The 20,512-nt window shown below is 38.2% G+C and overlaps 1 protein-coding gene across 1 annotated transcript in view; it reads left to right on the top strand.

Annotated features, from left to right (window-relative positions):
* SPTLC3 (serine palmitoyltransferase long chain base subunit 3) overlaps window positions 1-20,512 on the top strand; it is a 131,159-nt gene that overhangs the window by 56,582 nt on the left and 54,065 nt on the right. Inside the window, exons 5-6 of the mRNA XM_037494608.2 lie at window positions 7,889-8,013; window positions 9,940-10,033. Coding sequence (XP_037350505.1) covers window positions 7,889-8,013; window positions 9,940-10,033 — 219 coding nt within the window. The remainder of the gene's footprint in view (window positions 1-7,888; window positions 8,014-9,939; window positions 10,034-20,512) is intronic.

The following is a 20,512-nucleotide window of genomic DNA, read 5'->3' as shown; positions in this document are numbered from 1 at the left end:
TGTACAAATTTGCTGAAATTTATATTTCTCTATTTGAGAAAATTATACTTAATTATTAGTTTGCTTCCTTCTTTGTCTTCCTGACGAGTCCTCTGCTACCTTTTAATAAAATTATCAAGGTTCTTCATGTGTTTTTTTCTTCTCAAACATTTTAACTATACCTAGGGAATGTACAGCCTCACTCACTTGAATTACTGAGGAAGGGACCAGTCTAAATTTGCAAAATGTGTAAATTAAAACATATGTCAAATAATCTCTGTTAATTGCCTTCAAGTTCCTATGAGAATGAGTAATTTCTAAGAAATAGTTGCCAAGAAATGGTTGCCAAGATCTTAATTTCTTTTTTTAAAAGTTAGAAGGGTGACTTCTAGTGGGGGACTTCACTCATATGTGGAACATAGATAAACAATTCAAATGAACAGATAAATTAAACCAAAACAAATCCTAGAAATATGACTACAGAATTGAGGCTATTGAAGGGGGATTATGATAAAAGACTCTGGGTTCTTTGGTGATAGGTGTGGTGTGTTGACATATATCTGAAGAGTTATGAAGCCCTCTCCCTAAATCATTAGCCATATTGTAAACCAATGTTACCTAAATTTTAAAAAGTACTATTGCAAAGGTCAATAAACGTTCTCTCTAAACCTCTCTCTATAACAATTTGCTGGTATAGACAAGTAATTGCCATGATAACAACTTGGGAATAAGAATCCTCTAGATTTAATAGCAATTTCTAGATCCCTAAATCTAGCATATATCCAACTTTTTCTCCTTTTCTTCATTTACACTAAGAATCCTATTACATCCAAATATAATAAGAATATAGATAATTTATATTGACATTGGCACTTGCATAACTTCTAGAGCCACTGACAGTAAACTTGAGGAAAATCAATGGCATCATCAACGTCTACTCCTGAATTCCCACATTTGGGAAACTATCTGTGAGAAAAGGAACGTTTGAGATGGCAAAAGTACTACTTGTTAAAAAATCTTGCCCAATTATTCTGTAACTTCCTTATAAAGCAAACGAGTCAGATGGTGATATAATCAATGTTCCTTCTGATCATCTTGGCACCCATGCTTAACAGGACATAAATTCAATGTCTCACCTGACTTTTTACCTGATGTTGACTGGCAGAATTGAGACGATGAGTTGCTGATTCAGAGAATTTATCTAGGCTTCTCCTATTTTTCTTCCACCTGATGTCATGTGCCTTTCTTATTCCTTCAGGGCAAACACATGTGTATATTACTTTGAACTCTACACTGACCTCAATACCCTGTGTACGTTGTCTTTTTGTGGGTCAAAAAACATAGGAAAAACTTTGCAAATGAAAAGTAGAAACGAAAGACTATACTGGAGTCTATATATTAATTTCCATCCATGCTACAGGTAGAACTTACCCACTTGATAACACACCTTTTCCAGACTGAATACACTGCCATTTATTGAAAACAAATTGCAGAAAGAATAATGGAATCACAGAATTGAGTGTTGATACGGTTTCAATTGTTTTCTCTACCTTATTTTTGTGAATAAACATAAAACACAGCTAACTAATGAAAAGGCTATGTGGATCACAAATTCAGTTGTGCAAATGTTCAAGTTCTTTTTTTTAATAATTTTTTTTATATATATTTATACAAGCACTGGGTACAGTCAGAAGCGCGGGAGGGTGAGAGAATTCACCAGAGCCAGAGCGGGGAACAGAACAGGCAGAATGACGAAATACACTGCTGAGGGGAGCAACGGGCATGGCAGGAGAGGTCTGTCGTGCCATGTGGGACCCTCGCCAGAGGCCGGATCGAACCGGCGCTGCAGAGACTGCGGGCTGCTTCGCAGCCCAGCACTCAACCGCTGCGCCACCAGAGAGGCCCTCAAGTTCTTTTTTTAAAGCAAGTTTCAGTTGACTCCAAGCTCTAATCTAGCTGTTCTATTTTTAGTCTGTTTTGGAGTCCCCATTAGCCAAAATAGCACAGAAGTGCTAGGTATTTTGCAGTTCCCAAACATAGAGGAAGTCCCCTTGGTCTTTGGTTCCACATGGAGAACTCCATTGTTTCAGTGAAAATAATCCTTGGCCCAGAAGCCCAAGAGTTTCTGTCCTGTGCTGCAGACTGAGGAGTGGTTGGTAAGATGGAAAGTCTAGTGTCTACCATTCAAGCTACCCCTTACAGCTGTCACCAGGAAGCTGCCATCAAGAGATCTGCATGGGTCCATGTAGGGACAGGAAGGGCACAGAGCAGGTTTCTATGACTTTATGCAGACGGGGTAAAGGAGGAATCCTGGAGCCCTCCGGTGGCTTTCTCAGGCTTTTATTGAGCTTTTACATGTAATACAGCAACCAGGTACATGGCATGCAGGCATGCTGGCGGGCCTCTTGGCTCCCTGGCTTGCTTTCTCCCCTTCTCTCTCCTGTCTTCCTACTTCCTCTGCTTCTCATGGTGAATATCTCAATACTGCTCCCATGGCCCACAGAATAAACAACACAACTTATAACAATGTAACAAATGCAGATGCCCACCATCGGGCATGCAATCCTAATGGTGGGAGGGCAGAAAAGCCGGAAAATCACTTACCCTGCAGTCCATTAACCCCATTCTGGATGAAACACTCCTTACCCTTTCAGCTTCCCAGGTACACTGATCTTTCTCCATTAAGCATACTTATAATCCCTCAACTTGTGTAAGCTTTACCCAAAAACAAAAGGAAGCAATTTCCACTTCGAGTTCTGTATCATAAACCTCTCCAAAAACAGATTAGCTCTTTTGGGTAAAGAACTGAAATGTGGGACCTTTAGGCACAGAGTTGATGCTGATTTTAAGGCAGGAATCACCAGTTCAAACAAAGTGACTCAGATGTGAGCTGCTAGCAGTGGCACAATTGGAACTACCAAAGGTGCCAGCTGGCAGGTTACCGTGATAAATGATAGCCTGTGCCTAGGTCAAATCTAAGGAACATGTGCAAACAGGATATTCTGGATGAAAAGTGACTATAGTCACAGTTGGGAAAATAGTCCTCACAAGTGCCGCATAGAAAATAATGATGGTTGTGAAACAAACTTGTTAATAACACCCACACTCTTTACTATTAATCACTGTCAATAAGACCAGTGATCTTTATGGTCTGACTATAAAGAATGAGCCAGTCAATATCAACAAAAATCCAGCAGAAGTATATAGTCCATGAATATAATACTGGTGCTGTTTCCAGAATCTGGTTTTTACTGATTTGACTGACAATGGCAAACCAAGTGCTTGGCACATGAAAATATTGATGAGAGAACTGACAAGAGGATACGTTCAGTCAGTATTTATTCTTTTATTCACAAAATATGTTTTTAGTATCTCTTTGGATAAACAACCTTCATTATGAGAAGAGTGTCAATGTATACATGAGATAGCAATTTTGAGATATATTGTCACTAGCCAATTTGTGACTGTTATCCGTCTTCAGAGAATAAAGACTGAAAACATAAAATGAAACAAATAAAAGTGGATTTGTTTGTACTTTTCCAATTAGGGCTATAGCAATGCTTTCATGGGATTAAACAATGCTGATATTTATATACTAAAGACAAAATTTTGAACATCATTTCCAGAACTACCCAATTATTCAGCCAACCACTTGGAACTTAACATGAGTCGGGAATCTTAGCTCAATTAAGATAGGGTTAGGGTCTGAATGTTTATAGAAGCAAGTTGTGTTTCTAGTGAGTGCTTTGTTTTTCCAAGATCTTTCTACATTTTTATTTCTTAAATGTGAAGAGCAGGAAGGAGAAAGCAGTACTTGATTAATACCAATGAACCCACCCTAGATCAGTTCAAATTTGAGAGGCATGGCTTCCTGAAGTAGAAAATGTCCACCTTTCCAAGGAACCTCTCAGATCTGTTTATGAAATTTGAGATGTGAACACTAACAGAGAAATTCCATGATAATGGAAGTTGGGACTGGGGACTGTTTTCTACAAGTGAAGGTAAGCCCCTCAATACAAAATCAGCCATAATTTTATTGTAAGACACCTGATCATAGAAATTGGTATATTTGAAATTTCTTTACTAACCAACCTGACTGGAAATCCAGAAGAAGGATCTTGTCTGGAGACTTCACAGAGACATCTGCATTTCTCATTCTTTTAAAGCCAGGGATAATGATAGAGACCTGGTAGAGGGCAATTTCTCAGAATGTTCTTAGATACACCTTTTTCTCATTAGTTTAGCTATTTGATATTGTTTACAACATAGCTCATGTTATCCTAAGGAATTTTAGTGATACAACTGTTATAAGCTGAGATGGCAGATTTGGGAAAGATGAAGGAAGAAAAAAAAATCAGAGATTGATTGTGAACTTCTATTCATGCAGTGTTGTCCCTTGACCCTTTGGGAAGGAAAGACTCATGGGAAATTCATCAAGGTGGAAGTTTGGAAACCCTCCTTTTTTGCTGGGGGCCTTCATCAAGTATGGGTTTTTTCAAACTGGTGCTCAGTGGCTACTCACCTTGTTTCTCTAGCATCACATGGGCTCTTGACCTTCCCTGAACCATCCACTGCTTTAGGCTCAGTCCTATCTTCATTCTGCATCAAAAAACACAATGCAAGCCAACAAACACCTACTATGTGTCAGTACTGTGCTAAGGGCAATAATTGCCAAGATGAACATCTCACACAGTGAATATACCTTGAGGGATTTATCTGTAATGGATATTACATTATGTTCATGTTAAGGATATGTAATTTTGCACATTGAATGCCCTCACCTCAATTAGTGCTGTACTGTTTGTATAATGAACTTTTTGATCACAGAAGAGAAAATAACCACATTGGCCTAGGGAAGCTGAGAACAGTGTGGAAGATGTCATGTTAGGTGGTTCTCAAAGAGTGAGTGGGGTCTGCAAGAAGACCATTCTGTATGGAGGAAAGAGTGCTTCCACTGTCAGGGAAGCCTAAGTACCTATCCAGAAACTTCAATGAAACATAGTCAAAGACTTCTCAGTTGTTTAGTACAAAAGCTGGAGCCATAAACCTGGCCTCCCCTGCAAAAGCCAGTGGCCTGTTTACTATCTATTCTGGACATTATTCCTTCTGGGATACAGTCTCTGTTAGGTAAAAATAAATTCACAAAGGATTATATAATCATATTGTATTTTTAAATTTTAATTTATTTTTTTACTCCATAATTTATCTTGAATAACTAAAAATTGTAATTACAATTTAAATTTGTAACTTTCCTCCAAAATCTTGAGTAGGGCCTCCCCGGGGGGTGCAGTGGGTTGAGCGCAGTGCTGGGAAACTGTCCACAGGCTCTACAGTATGGGTTCGATTCCCGGCTGGCCAGGGAGAAACCCACATGGTGCTGTGGACCTCTCCTGCCTCGCCCCTTGCTCCCCTCAGCAGTGTCTTTGGTCTGTCTGCCTGTTCTGCTCCCCGCTCTGTCTCTGGTGAATTCTCTCACCCTTCGGCGCTTCTGGCCTGTATCCCAGTTCTTGTATAAACAATAAATAAATCTTAAAAAAACAAAAACAAAAAAACCCAAAATCTTGAGTAAAACTGACTCTGCTAAAATTCTTATTTTACTATGGTTTCTTCTACCTTGGGCGATAAATCTCACTTGAGAAGATGGGTCACCAGCCATTTGTCATATGGCAATGTGATCTTTCAGGTAGGGCAAAATTCAGCTATCAAATATTCTTTTCCACATTAAATGCAAAATAAAACTTTGAACTTTAAAAGTCAATACCTTTTAAAGTTTAACACTTTAGGGGTCTCCCTGGTGGTGCTAGGGGTTAAGACGCAACCTATGAAGCTCACCGCAGCCACTACAGTACAAGTTCGATCCCCGGCCAAGGTGACCCACATGGCACAGCAGACCTCTCCTGACTCACCCAATGCTCCCCTCAGCAGTGTATTTCAGTTGATCTGCCTGTTCTGTTCCCCACTCTGTGTCTGGTGAATCCTCTCACCCCCCAAAACTCTGGCCTGTACCCCAGTTCTTGTATGCATAAATAAATAAATCTTTAAAAAAAATAAAGTTTAACACTTTACCATTTTGCACAGGAAACAGTCTAATTTACCAATTATAACAACATTCTGATATCTCATTCTTATAGTAAAGTATAGTAATCTTTAGGTTGAAAACACATTGATCTTTAGGTTGTTTAAAAGAATCCTGGATATTCTAACATTATTCCTCTAAGTTAAGTCTGAGTTAAATTTGATCTTATGTCTTATGGATGCAAATTACAGCATCTCTCCACTTGCACATTTTTCTATTAAGTGTATCATGTAGAGCACACTTGTCCAATAAAAATATAATGCAAGACATATTTGAAATTTGAAATTTTCTTGTGGTGACATTTAAAAAAAAAGAAAACACAGGTTAATTAATTTTGTAATATATATTATTTGACCCAGTGTATCTAAAATGATTATGATTTAAATGTGTAATCAATATAAAAATATTACTGAGCTATTTTACATCATGTTTGTTGTTGTTGCAGTAAGAAATGGTATATATTTTACCCTTATAGCACATCTCAATTCACACACTAAGTTTTCGTTGGTGGAAAAGTAACTAAAATTAAATAAAATTTAGAACTAATTTCTTCTATCACACTAGCCACATGCAACCAGTCTTACTATATTGGACAGTGCAGATCTAGTAGGGTGACAGCAAACAGAAAAATTGAGAGGCATGAACATGTTGCTCTCATTAAGGCCTGAGAAGATGTGTATAAGAAGAAGTAGGCAAGAAATAGGAGTAGAGTAGTGAAAACATGAATCTTAAAGTTAGACTAGATTGTCTCTTTGGATTATTATCTGTGACTTCTTTACATTTCAATTTTTTTATGTGTAAAGTAATAATACCTGCATTATAGGGATCTTAAGATTAAAAGAAAAAACCTAAATCATGGGCTATGAAATTCAGCATATTCCAAAAGTTCAATAAATTGTAGTCATAACTAGATTTATTATCATCTACAGAAATCCTGTGATAGGTTTGCATTTAAATATGGGGAACCTCTGAGGGGCTGTAACTTAATTACTTGTGGGATGTGCAGGGGAAGAATTATATCATTTTTGTGAATTTTAATGGATTACAAACTATATCTATACAAAAGTTCACCAATCATAAGTATATGGCTCAAAGGATTTTCATAAAGCAAACCATAAAGTATCCATGCAACTAGCACCCAGATCTAGAAATAAAACGTTTAAAGAATCTTCTCTTCAAGTGCTTAACAACAATATTCACTATCCTAACTTCTAACACGGTAGATTGCTTTTTGTTAAACTTTATTTTTTTAAGATTTATTTACACATACAAAAGCTGGGGTGTAGGCCAGAGGTACAGGGGGTTGGGAGGTTGACAGGATTCACCAGAGACAGAGTGGGGAACAGAACACACTGCTGAGTGGAGCAGTGGGTGAGACAGGAGAGGTCTGCTGCGCCATGTGGGTCACCTCCTTGACCGGGGAATCGAACTCACCAGCTGTAGTGGTTGGCCATAGCTTGATAGTACTGCCTTTAAACCCTGAGCCATCAGGGAGGCCCTCTTTTTGTTAAACTTTATACAAATAGACTCAAACAGCCTGTGTAAGTATTTATTTTCAGTCAGCCATATATTTGTGAGATTATTTTCATGCTGTTGTGTGGGGCAGTAATTTGCTCTTTAATTGCTGTTAAATTTCACTATATAAATACCTCCATGTATTTACCTATTTTATAGTAGCTAGACTTGAGTTGTTTCTAGATTGGAACTACAGAAATATAGCTGTTACACACTCTCAGGTGCATGTCTTTTGGTATTGGATATGTACTAGAATTTGACTCGAATTTGGACTTGTTGAAAAGAGAAGATTCATTCATCCTATCATTTTACATACAGGAACCTTGGATAAGCATATTGAGTTGGAGAACCTTGTGGCTAAGTTCCTCAATGTAGAAGCAGCTATGGTCTTTGGAATGGGATTTGCAACTAACTCAATGAATATCCCTGCACTAGTTGGAAAGGTAAGAATTTGTTAATGTAATTGTCTTTGGCTATATTATTCCTAAGAATTATTACCCTGAATAAATCTTTTGTTTTAAGTATGACAAAGAAGCTCATTTTCTTAGGAAAAGCTGATTGTGCAGCTTTTTAAGTAAATATACCAGCTAAGTCCAGTAAATCTTCATTATGATATTCTGGTTATAGAATTGCAGCCCTATATGTAGATCAAAATTCATCTTTGATGACAGTATAACAAAATCGCTTAAATTTTAGCTCCCAAGTGCCCATTTGAAATGTAGCAAAAGCTTATTAAGCATTTATTTGGACAAAATACTTTGTTCAAGCCATTATTCATTTAGTCATTCAATAAATTACTAATTGGGATTCATCTGTGTCCTCAGATGAGGCAAGATACAGGTTAAGGAAAGATAAAATTGACCCATGCCTTGTAAATTTATGTAGTTTACAGTGCAGTGAGGGAAACAACACTCAGAAAAAACATGTACTTGTATCAGAAAGAACAAAAGAATTGCCCCAAACTCTTCTTGTGAAATGTTGGGTTGCCTGTGCATTGTAGGTGACCTGAGAACTGAGTCTGTTGCATATCTGTTAAGATAAATAAGTTATTTCCTTAAGACAAGGAAAAAGGAGCAATGTGTATAAAGCACTGAGGTACAGAAGAGCTAGGGTTTAGAGTGATGAATGAAGCAGAGACCAGAGTTGAAGAGAGTTACCAAATTGCAAAGAACCTTGCAGTGTAAATCATGCTAGAGTGGTTGAAATTCTTTCAATAAAAATAGGGAGTTGGTTGGCTAATTTTAAGTAAGTGTCATAATGAAGTTTATTTTCACAAAAATCTGATTCTTGACAACTAAATGCAATGATCTCTGATTGGGTTCTACATGAAAAAAATAGAAAAAAAATCAAAAATATTAAGCCATTGTTACAATTGGGGAAATTTGAACATGAACTGTATATAAGATGATAGTTTTATATAAATGTTGAATTTCTTGAATGTGATAATTGCATTGTAATTTTTAGGAGAATTTTCTTATTCTTAATAGATAAGCATTGAAGAATATATAGGTGAGTTATGATTCTTACAAGTTACTCTCAAATATTTACTACAAAGTATATAAATATGCACACACATTTGGAGTATGGAGACGTCAGTATTTTGTTGGTTCTTGATTCAAAAACTTAAAACATGTCATTATAAAGTTTCCAAAGTACAAGTACAAAACTCAGATATTCTTGGTTGCCACAGAAGACAAATGGTCACCATAGTTTGTCAATGCAGTTTTGGTATGCTTGAGAAATGTTATGATTTATAAATTTTTTAATTAAAAAGAAAAATTCACAATCCAATTTATTAGCAGAAAATTAAATGGACTTTTTCTACTTGGCTCAGACTGAATTGTCATTCATATTTTTTTAAACACAAAGTCTTGAACTATAAAGCAGTGAGTTTTTAACTAGCAATGCATTGAAAAATGAGTATTAGAAAATCAGAGTTGAAATACCCTGCAGAAAAAATCCTGACCGTCCAGAAAGAGTACACCAAAACCATCCCAAATAACAGCATGGGACTGAAGACATCAGCAAGTCTTCAACCCACACAAAAGTGTATTAGGTTTCCTGTCAAATATATCAATCTTTTGACACTCGTTGGTACTTAACCAAGACTTTGAATGATCTTCTTTGCTGAAAACTATGTGCAAATGATGAAAGATGTAATCCCTTAGGACAATCTCATTTCCATCAGCTAATTGCTTTCCATGTTTTTTTTATACATATAGACATCAAGTTAATTTCTTGGGCTTATAAATTAAAGAGGGTTTGGTGGATCTGTGTAACAGGTCTTAAAAACTCTTCCCATTTCCACATACTGTTTTTCTTTCGTTTTACTTATTGGCCTTTGTTTGATGTTCTTGTTTTCTGCACAGGGATGCCTCATATTAAGTGATGAATTGAACCATGCATCTCTTGTGCTAGGGGCCCGGCTTTCAGGAGCAACCATAAGAATCTTCAAACACAACAGTGAGTGTTAACATTTTTATCCAATTTATACCACCTGATTCTAGAAGAAAGTAAAGATCACTGGTAAAGATCATTGGTAGGACTTTGTCCTTACTCTTCAAACTGGGAACTTAGCCTCATGAAACACATGTTTATATCCACTCCTAGCTTGTTAACCTTGGTGACCCGGAACAAATGGTTGAAGTGCATTAAGCACCCACATTGTTAAGTGTAAACCAAACACATTAATTTCACTGTTATTAGTGGTATTGCAATTAAGACCTCTGAAGAAATGACTGATCTCTCAGGACTGTCATTTAATTATGAAAACTGTTAGAACTCTTGCTTTTTTAGAATTCTTCCTGGGGAGGTTTGAAGACTTGTTTAAGATTTAGGTTATAGTCAGATTAAAAAAAAAAAAAAACTGGTCTCCCTCAACGTAATGCCTCCAGTCACTAGACCCATCTGCTGCATGCTCTAACCCTCCCCTCATATACAAACATTCTATTCAACTTCACTAAAATGTGCTTTTAGGCTCTGGGTAGGGTGGTTGGGTGATAAGGCGGAGGCAGGAGGCTACTTCTTGTGAGAGACTTGACAGGCCAGCATGGGAAGTATTGGGAAATATTTAGGAGTAGGTAGTGATGGACACCTGAGTTCTCTCATCCAGCTCTGCACCTGACTTATTGCATCATCTGTGAAAACCCTTTCATCTCTATTGTACTCAATTTTCTCATCTATAAAATAAGAGTGTCAAACTAGATAATGTGTGAGGGTATGTATTGTTCAAAGTTTCTTATTCAAATTATTCATTACTGTCATCAGAATTTTTCCCTCTCTCCATGTAATGCACCTGCACACATACATGTACCTGTTTTCTCTCTTCCTTCTTATCACTTTTCTCCCATACCTTCCCTTACTCTCTAACTTTTCCCTGTTCCTCTTTCTTGGTGATCCCCTCCATCTTTTAAGGAAATAAAATAGATAGAAGTGAGGAGAAGTAGACCTATGACCTGAGGGAGAATTGTTCCAGTTCTGTTATGTCCACCTCACAGAAATCACAAACCAAAGAACAACTGTCCTATGGGAAAGGAATGCAAATGCATGGGAACATTCTAAAGTGAGCCTCCTCTTCCAAATTGTAGAGTTGTTTTAATGAAAAATATTTTCTCACTCTGTGGGGTGAAGTCTGGCTTTGGCTTCACCGAACCACCTTCACCTTCTGAATACCACCAGTATTCAGAGTAAAATGAATACTCTGGAGTCAAGTGCAGGGTCAGGTCCTCTGGAAAAACCAGATTTGAGGTCCCTCAGACCTGCAGTTTAACTACAACACTAACTCCTTTATTAATTGAAAATACATTGAATTGAGTCACTTCTTAATTTTGCATCAAATACTCAATCTTTACTAGTCTTTGATAAGACAAGTTAAATTACTTCAGTTCTGTTTATTTATCATCAGTCATTACATATAGACTCAAATTATTTGACAGCATCAGGAATTCATGTTTGGAACAGGTATCTTTTAGAGGTATCACTCAAGAAGTGAGTTTTTTAAGAGATCATGGGAAGTCCTACTGATATTACCACAGTTGTGGCATGTCCTTTGGAATCTATGTCATAACAGGTAATTGGTGTTCACAGGTTCTGTCTGCTTAGAGGAGGATAAAGAAGAGAATTGACAATAACTTTCCTACAGTTTCCAACCATAGATATGTTAAATGCATAATCTCTTTCAGAGGGAGACCTAATCAGATTGTTACCTGTATGGAACAAATGAACTAGATCATTGTTAATATTCACCCACCATTTCTTCACCCATTCTACTGGTGGCAGTGATCCATGACACTAGTTTCACAATAGAGGTATCTAAGGAACATCTATGAAAGATCAACAGCGAGTCTCACTTCCAGACCAACAGAATCTATATATCTGGGCTTGAGTTAAGGCAGCTGAATTTTTTCAGACACCCCCCTCCCAACCCCGCATTTGATGCTGATGCACAAAGAGGGATATATGCCCTAGAATCCTATTTTATAATCTCTAATCTGGTTTTATATCCCCAGACACTGCCATATAACAAAACTTATTCTTCCTATAACTCTGGCTGGCGGTCTTTTATTCTCTTGGTCTAAATTTGGCAAAAGCAGTTAAAAAAAAAAAATGTAGATAAACATTCCCTAACCAAAATGTATTGAACATTTTTCCAATACCTCTTTTAATTCATGCTATCTTTTAGGCATTAGGAAAACTATAAAAATGATAAAGTAATATATTAGCTGTCTGAGAGCTTCCAATCTATTCGGAAAGGCAGATATATATCAAAGTAACCATATCATGTGTTAAATTTTAGAAGGGGTCACAGTGATATCAGACAGAGTATAGGCTATGGCTAATGTACCTTTTACATACACTAGATTAACTAAAACAAGAAAGATGACAACACCAAATGTTTACAAACATGTGAAGCAACTAGAACTCTCACCCAGTGCTGAAGTGTAAAGTGATACAACTTCTTTGGAAAACTCTTTGGCAAAGTCTAATAAAGCTAAATATATCCCTACAGTCTGACCCAGATTCCACACCTCAGTACTTTCATGAAAAGTGGAAGCATCTGTCTAATGAAAACTTGTACAAGAATAATCATAGTGGCTTTATTCATGAAAACCAAAAACTGGAAACAATCCAAGTATCAACAAAACAATGGGAAAACGGGGTTCTTCATTTAATTAATATGACTCTACAATTAAAAAAATAAAGAATACACTACTGATATATACAACATGGATGATTCTCAAGAACTATTATTTTTAATAAAAGTTACTAGACACAAAATAGTACATATAATAGGCATTGTTTCACAAATTCAGAATCAGACAAAGCTAACCTATGATGAAAAAAATCATAACAATGCTTGCTTCTCATTGTGAGAGACTAAATTGGTAAAAATACATATAAAGGAACTTTGATAAAAATGTTTGATATTTTGATTGGGGTGATGCTTACATTCTTATTAAAATTAATTACATTCTTATTAAAATTAATTGAGTTGTACACATAAAATATATGCATTACCTTATAGTAAATTTCCCTAATATGTAATTGTTATCATACATAAATTTAGCCTACGTAAATTTAAAATCATTGATGTGATACTTGTTGAAAAGAGTTGACTTTGACCCAATCATTTGTGTCTTTTTTCTATCATTTATTAGCATGTGGTCCTAGGCAAATTACTTAATCATCTTGAATCACAATTTAATTATTCAAAAAAGAAGATAATTATGATATCTGATTCATAATCTACTGGAGGAGACATATAAAGCACTGTTCACAATACCTGTAAATGTTGTTAATATAATTACTGTTATTCTCACCATTGCTATTAGTTTCACTAATAGACAATTGAAAACATTTTGGTGACCAGGAAAAATGCAGAGGTCATATCATTTTGAGGGTTGCATGAAATGGATAGTATTTACCATAGATTTTTATTTACTTTGCTGTGTCCCATAGGTTCTGCTAGTTCATGTCTTTATTTTCATTTTTCTCTGGGTATTATTGAATTTCTCCATTGGTTTCTTCCTCAACTAAGAGTCATTCAGTAGTATGTTGTTTAGTTTTCATGTATTTGGGGTTTTTTCCCTCTTTAGTGACTGATTTCTAGTTTGATATTGTTACAATCAAGAAGATTTAAATTTTTATTCTTTTGGCATTTGTTTCTTTATCCAACATTGGGTAGGGTCTATTCCCAAAAATGTTTAATGTGCAATTGAGCTTCTGTCTTATCAAGTTGTCCATTGATGTAAGTGGAGTATTGAAGTCTGCTACTATTTTTGTGATGCTGTCATTTCTTCTTACTCCATCTTCTGGTGCATAAATATTGATGAATGTTATATGTTCGTATTAAATTATTCTCTTGTTATCACATAGTGCCCATCCCTGTCTCTTGTAACATGCTTTAGCTAGAAATATAATTTTTCATATAATTATGGCTGCACCTGCCTTTTGGGAGATCACATTTGCTTGTAGGATAGTTTTTCAACTTTATTTTGAGCCTGCGTTTATCTTTGGAGTTCAGATTAATCTCCTGGTGACACCAGAAAGTTAGATTTTGTTTTCTAATTCAATCAACTATTCTGTGCCTTTTGGTTGGTGAGTTCGGACTATTTACATTAAGGGTGATTACTGATATAAAAGGGCTTGTTGCTGCCATTTTGTCCCTAGTTCTCTGCTTCCATGAACTTCAACCTAGAATGCTAAATTGAGACCTTTGAGTTCCTCTAGCTAGGTGCTAAATCTATGTCCTTTTATTTGCTACTTATGAACTGCTTCAGTGAAATAGCCAATCTTTAGTTTGCCTTTGTGACTCACTGGGTGCTACAAACAAGACTCTCTTGTCCATTTCACAGCCTAAGCTAAGGAATCAGCTACAAGCAACAAATTTGTTCACCCTGAATCTAGTGCATTTTTTAAGAAATAGGCTAGAGCTCTTGGGGCATTCATGCCTTTGGTAAACATATCCTCAGGGGTTAGTGTATTCATAGTCTGAGCATTCCAGGAACTCACACCCTGAATAAGTGCTAACTGGAAATGTTCAGAACTTCTTTGTTTAAAGATTTTATTTATTTGTTTGTGCATGCAAGAGCTGGGGTGCAAACCAGAGGTATAAGGGGGGAGGAGAGTATTCACCGAAGACAGAGTAGGGAGCAGAACACATGGATCAGCTGAAATACACTGCTGAGGAGAGCAGTGGGTGAGACAAGAGAGGTCTGCTATGCCATGTGGATTAGCTCCTTGACTGGGGATCAAACTCATCCTTCAGTGGCTGCCGATAGCTTCATGGTGCTGAGACTTAATCCCCTGCACCACCAGGGAGGCCAGGTTCAGAACTTCTTTCAGAGGTTTGAGGTACTCTACGCTAAGTTTCTTTTTTCCCTTAATCACTTACCTTACTGGTAATCACATACTATCTAGATATTTTAACATTGCTTCTCAGGCTTTTAACATATACGCGAGTCACCAGGGGACTCTTGTTAAAATGCAGAATCTGGTTTGGCAGATCTTGGGAGAGGCCTGAGCTTCCGCATTTCTGACTTGCTTCCAGGTGATGATGCAGCTGCTAGTGCAGGACCACACATGGAGTAGCAGGGCTGGAGGCAACCTCCAACCTCACATGAGCCACAAAGGGCTTCTTCAGCTATTTGTGGATAGAAGAGGACATCTTTTCTGCTAGGGGAGCTGCCATGAGGTCAGAGGACTGGACAGGCCAAGAATTCAGAATGGTTTAAAAGAAAATAATGGAGAGTGGAGAAGAAGAAACAAGATTCGATCTAGAACCCTTTAAAGGCCAAGAAGAGGAAAAACAAAGAGTACAGTGTTTGAGGGAAACTCTGAGACCTGCCTCATCCATAGAACCAGGGCTTGTGAATGCTGTTTGAGTGGAAGGTCAAACTTATAAACAACACTTAGATTCTTTATAAGCTATAACATTTTAGATCCCAAGGTAACACATAGGTTTGTGAATTACTATGTTTACTTTAATAAATGCAATGATTTTCTCTATATCTTTTAACAATAGCTAATATTATTGAACCCCTGCTGTAATGAACCTTTTACAGGCACTAACTCATGTTAGCCTCACAACTACACAATGAGGCACCTGCTATTATTCTCCTGTTACAGATGAAGAAACAGGCACAAAGCGGTTAGGTGACTTGGTTAAAGACAAAGAGCTAGTGTTGGGACCCACGGGAACATTCCCCCACCCTTCTGGGTTCTTCTGAAGCTGGACAAACAAACATCAGACAGATTAATAGGAGAAAAAGACCATATTTAACTACATATGTATGGGGAATTTACGGCTGTAATTCCTGGAAAAAGGGACCAGCCAGGGGTTTATATCCTATGCTAAGGGACCTGGAGCATAAAGGAGAGAGAGAAGGCTTTCATATGATGAGGAGGAGATAGCTTCATATGACAAAACCTTGTCTCTGTGAGGAGTATGTCCTGGCTTAAGATAGGTTCTCTGATAAAAAGGTTATTTCTGAAGATATCCCAAAATATAGTTAATCTACGTTCTTTTTTTTCTTTTTTAGGCAATATTGGTTTACAATCCTGTGTAAGTTTAAGGTGTACAGTTTCTCACATCAGTTCTGTATAGAACACCCACCACCAACTCTGCATACTTGAAGGCCTCGAGTTTCTCTCGAGGTCCACAGTGCCTCAGTTGACCATAGGTGCAAATACAAGGTGAACAGGTTGGCAAAGGCCTGCTCTGGAGATCTAGGAAAGAGCCAATCTGAATATTTTTTTAAGATTTATTTATTTATGCATACAAGAACTGGGGTACAGGCAGAGGTACACACCTCTGTTGTGTGGGGTGGGGTAAGAGGATACACCAGAGACAGAGTGGGCAACAGAACAGGCAGATTGACTGAAATACACTGCTGAGGGGAGCAGCAGGCAAGTCAAGAGAGGTCTGCTGCACCATATGGGTAGCTCCCTGGCCAGGGATCAAACTCATGCTGCAGTGGCTGCAGATAGCTTCATGGGTTGCATCTTAACCCCTTGCTCCACGAGGGAGGCCCCGATCTAAATATTTTTGGAGAGACCTATCCTACACTACTAAGAGACAGAACTGGGATTTAAACTGAGGCGGTATGACTCCAGAGTTTCTTTTTTAAAAATACAGTGTACTTCCTCCTGCATGGAACACTGCAATGCAGTACTTAGCAGTTGCCATTTCAACATACAATTCTATTTCAGTCAGGGCAGTTGAGTTCAGTGAATGCAACCTGCATTTCCTCTGGGGGCCTGGGTGGACAGTCCAGCTCTGACATATACCCTCCTATGCTGTTCCGTGATTCACCACTCACCTTCCTACACTAATTCCACTCACTACGGACCCCATCTCAGTGCTTTATGTAGTTCCCCTCTGTCTCATACCCCTCCCTGAGGACCACAATCCTATTTGCTGCATTGGGTCAGAGCTTGAGAACTTGGAACACTCTGCCCCCTTAATTGGGCGCTGCCTGTCCTTCACTTGTGCCTCCACTGTCAGAAGTCAATGATATGACTCTCTCCCAAGAGTGAAGAGTCCATGCCCCTTACACTGCCTCATCCTCAAATGCAGCCCAGGTCCTCTGCTTCTACCTGCCTTTGACACTCTTTCAAGGAGGTCATCTTGCTTTTCTAATCATGCAATACCTGCCCAGTAATTTACAAAACTATCAAGAAAACCCGAACCAAAGTATTTGTCCAAAGTGCTTTGTAAAAAACAAAGAGCCAAATTTCCACGGCATCAGACATGGCCTCACTGAGCTCATGAAGAAGAGACTTTGTGAATATGAATTTGAGAAAAATATTTGCTTTGCTTGCCAAAGATGGCCTTTATGATGTTTTCCCCCAAAGGCTGAACAAGGGGGCAATCAATCTCCTACCACCACTATCTTAAAAGGATAATTTCCTTATCATCACTTAGTTATTTAAGTGCCTGATGCCCAATATTTCACATTTGCACTGAATATTTTTTTTAAAGATTTATTTTTATTTATTTATATAAGCACTGGGTACAGTCAGAAGCACGGGAGGGTGAGAGAATTCACCAGAGCCAGAGCGGGGAGCAGAGCAAGCAGGAGGACCCAAGTACACTGCTGAGGGGAGCAGCGGGCGGCAGAAGAGGTCTGCGCGAACCAGCGCTGCAGAGGCTGCGGGCAGCTTTGCAACCCAGCGCTCAACCGCTGGGCCATCAGGGAGGCCCTGCACTGAATATTGATGAATGAAACTGGGTATCTCCAAAGGAACCAGAGAACCAGGGTGGGGCGGGGGGGTGGGGGGGATGGAGAGCAAGGAATTAAAAAGAGTAACAGACAGAATTCATCACCCACCCATCATTTCATTTAAGAAATATCTGCTGAGTGCTTGTCATGTGAAAGTATGAAAATAGCCTTTATATGAGATAAACCTACTTAAGACATGAAAATGTTTTTGCTGAGCAGCCTATAGAATAGAGAACCAGAGAGTGTCTCTAAATTCAACTGAAGGTGGAGTTTTCACTGAGCTTTGAATAATGAAAGATAAACACCAACCACACTGAAAGAGCACCTGTACCCCTATGTTTATTGCAGCACTATTTACAATAGGTAAAACCTGGAAACAACCTAAATGCCCCAAAATAGATGACTGGATCAAGAAGACATGGTATATATACACAATGGAATATTATTCAGCAATCAAAAAAGATAAACTCATGCCATTCGCAGCAACGTGGATGGAGCTAGAAGGAATAATGCTCAGTGAAATAAGCCAGAAGGAAAAAGACAAATATCAGATGGTTTCACTTATAGGAGGAATATAGAGGAACCAAATAAGACATCAGTGGAAAAAAATAACAACAGTACAAAACACAACAAAGGAAAAACGGACAATTATAAATCAGAGACATCCTGCAGGGAAGGGGAGGGAGAGGGATCAGAGGGAGGGAGGGAGGAGCACAGGGGACTGAGGTGATGGTGCACAGGGGCAGTGGTGAAGGAAACTCTATGGGGACTACACCTGAGGGGGTGGGGGAAAGCAAATATTGCTTAAAAATGAACAATGATGTAAAAAATAAAAATTAAAAATTAACACACACACCCCCCCCCAAAAAAAGTGAGGCTGATCTCCCGTCCTGGGAACCCCTCCTGAATCCAGAGAAGGGGAAGGGCATTGCGGGAATGGATAGACAGTGACGGTAGTTCTCAAGTCTCAACAAAAACTCAGTTGCACAAGAGAAGGGAAAGGATGAAACCGTAGCAGAAACAGTATTGTCACTGTACAGGAAAAGTCAGAATAAAGCTGAAGGCCCAGATCTTATCTTCAAACAGGCATTCTTTGAACTACGCCTAGCCTCCTTTCTGAGAAGATTAGAATTTCCTTGTTTCCCTGTGCTCTCTATTCAGAAGAGATAACTGCAGCCTCCCCAGATCCCAGAAGCTTATCAATATTATCAGAGCTTTAAATTTAAAGACAGGGGCCTCCCTGGTGGCGCAAGGTGTTAAGCACAGCACTGTGAAGCTATCTGCAGCCTCTGCAGCACCAGTTCCATCCCTGCCCGGGTCAGCCAGGGAGCAACCCACATGGCGCAACCCACATGGCTCAGCTGACCTCTCCTGTCTCACTGGCTGCTCACCTCCGCAGTGTATTTCAGTCAATCCACCTGTTCTGCTCCCTGCTCTGTCTCTGGTGAATCCTCTCACCTCCCGTACCTCTGGCCTGTACCCCAGTTCTTGTATGCATAAATAAATAAATCTTTTTTTAAAAAAAAAAGATACTGTGTAAGACTTAAAAATAAATAAATAAATAAATTTAAGGACAGACACATGAACAGACTCCCAAAGTAGATTTGTCTCTTAAGCATGACTTTAGTTTTTGAAACACCGTTGGGCTTATATAATTCAGTAATCAAATTAGCCTGACCACTAACTGCCAGTCTGCTTTGCTCCAGCTACTAGTGGCCTCCACAACACTTTTCATCAAAGAGCCCCTTGCAAACCAAGGAAACTGCCTTGGTGAGCCAGACTTGGGGATGAATGATGTCTTTGTTATTGTTTGATCAAATACTACTAATACTCAAATTTACATTGATTTCAGATCCATCGTGCCATTGTAATATATAACAACAATGTAGTGTAAGTCTGTGTATGTGCTCTTTGATGACATCAACTTTCTTTTTATTTTAATTTCTATTTCTCATGGTTTCTTTATAAACCATCAAGAAATTGGTTTGAGTTTAGGTTTTCTTGGTTCTGCTTGTTTTGGATTTTACAAACCTTCTGCCACTACTTTGCTCATCTGAAAAAACAAAAACCTAGTCGTTCTTCCCTACTTCTCAGAGGTGTCATGAGGATTAACATCTTGTGAATATAAGAGCTTTATTAAGCATCATTATTTTAAAATCCTTTACAGATGTTAGCACGTTGCTTGCTGAAACAGTAGAATCCCACAGGCCTCTAGAACAAACACCACATTCCCCTGAATCCTGCAGTCTGTGGCCCACACTCTAGCATTATAGAGCAACTAAAAAACAGAGAAACTATGAGACTAATGTGGATCCAGAATCCCACCCTGAGTGAAGTAAGCCTTTTCTCTGTTTAAGTTTCCTGATTCTAGGAGGTCAATGAATCCATGTTCCATCGGGGTAAAACAGCTGATTAATTTTCACTCTTCTTAAAGATCTCAGTGTATGGACACCACAAATATCATGAAATTTCACCCAAAGCTTCCCCCGTGAGACTCCCCATGGAATGGAGAGTTCATGTTGAGCAGGATGAGTCTCCTGCCATGGAAGGGACTAGAGTTCCTCTAGCTTCCATCTGCAAAATGCATAACACATCATCATCTTTTATCTTTTAAAAGCTTGTTTTCATGCTGTGTTTGTTATAAAAAGAATGGAGAAAAAAAACTCTTCAATTTAGTGAAGTTTCATTTAAAACTAATCCTGGATGAAGCTTATAATAG

Source organism: Talpa occidentalis, unplaced genomic scaffold (genome assembly GCF_014898055.3).
Source record: "Talpa occidentalis isolate TD23 unplaced genomic scaffold, MPIMG_talOcc4v2.1 talOcc4.10, whole genome shotgun sequence".
NCBI lineage: Eukaryota > Metazoa > Chordata > Mammalia > Eulipotyphla > Talpidae > Talpa > Talpa occidentalis.
The sequence above is the reverse complement of the archived record's forward strand: the minus strand, read 5'-3'. Positions and strand labels throughout refer to the sequence as shown.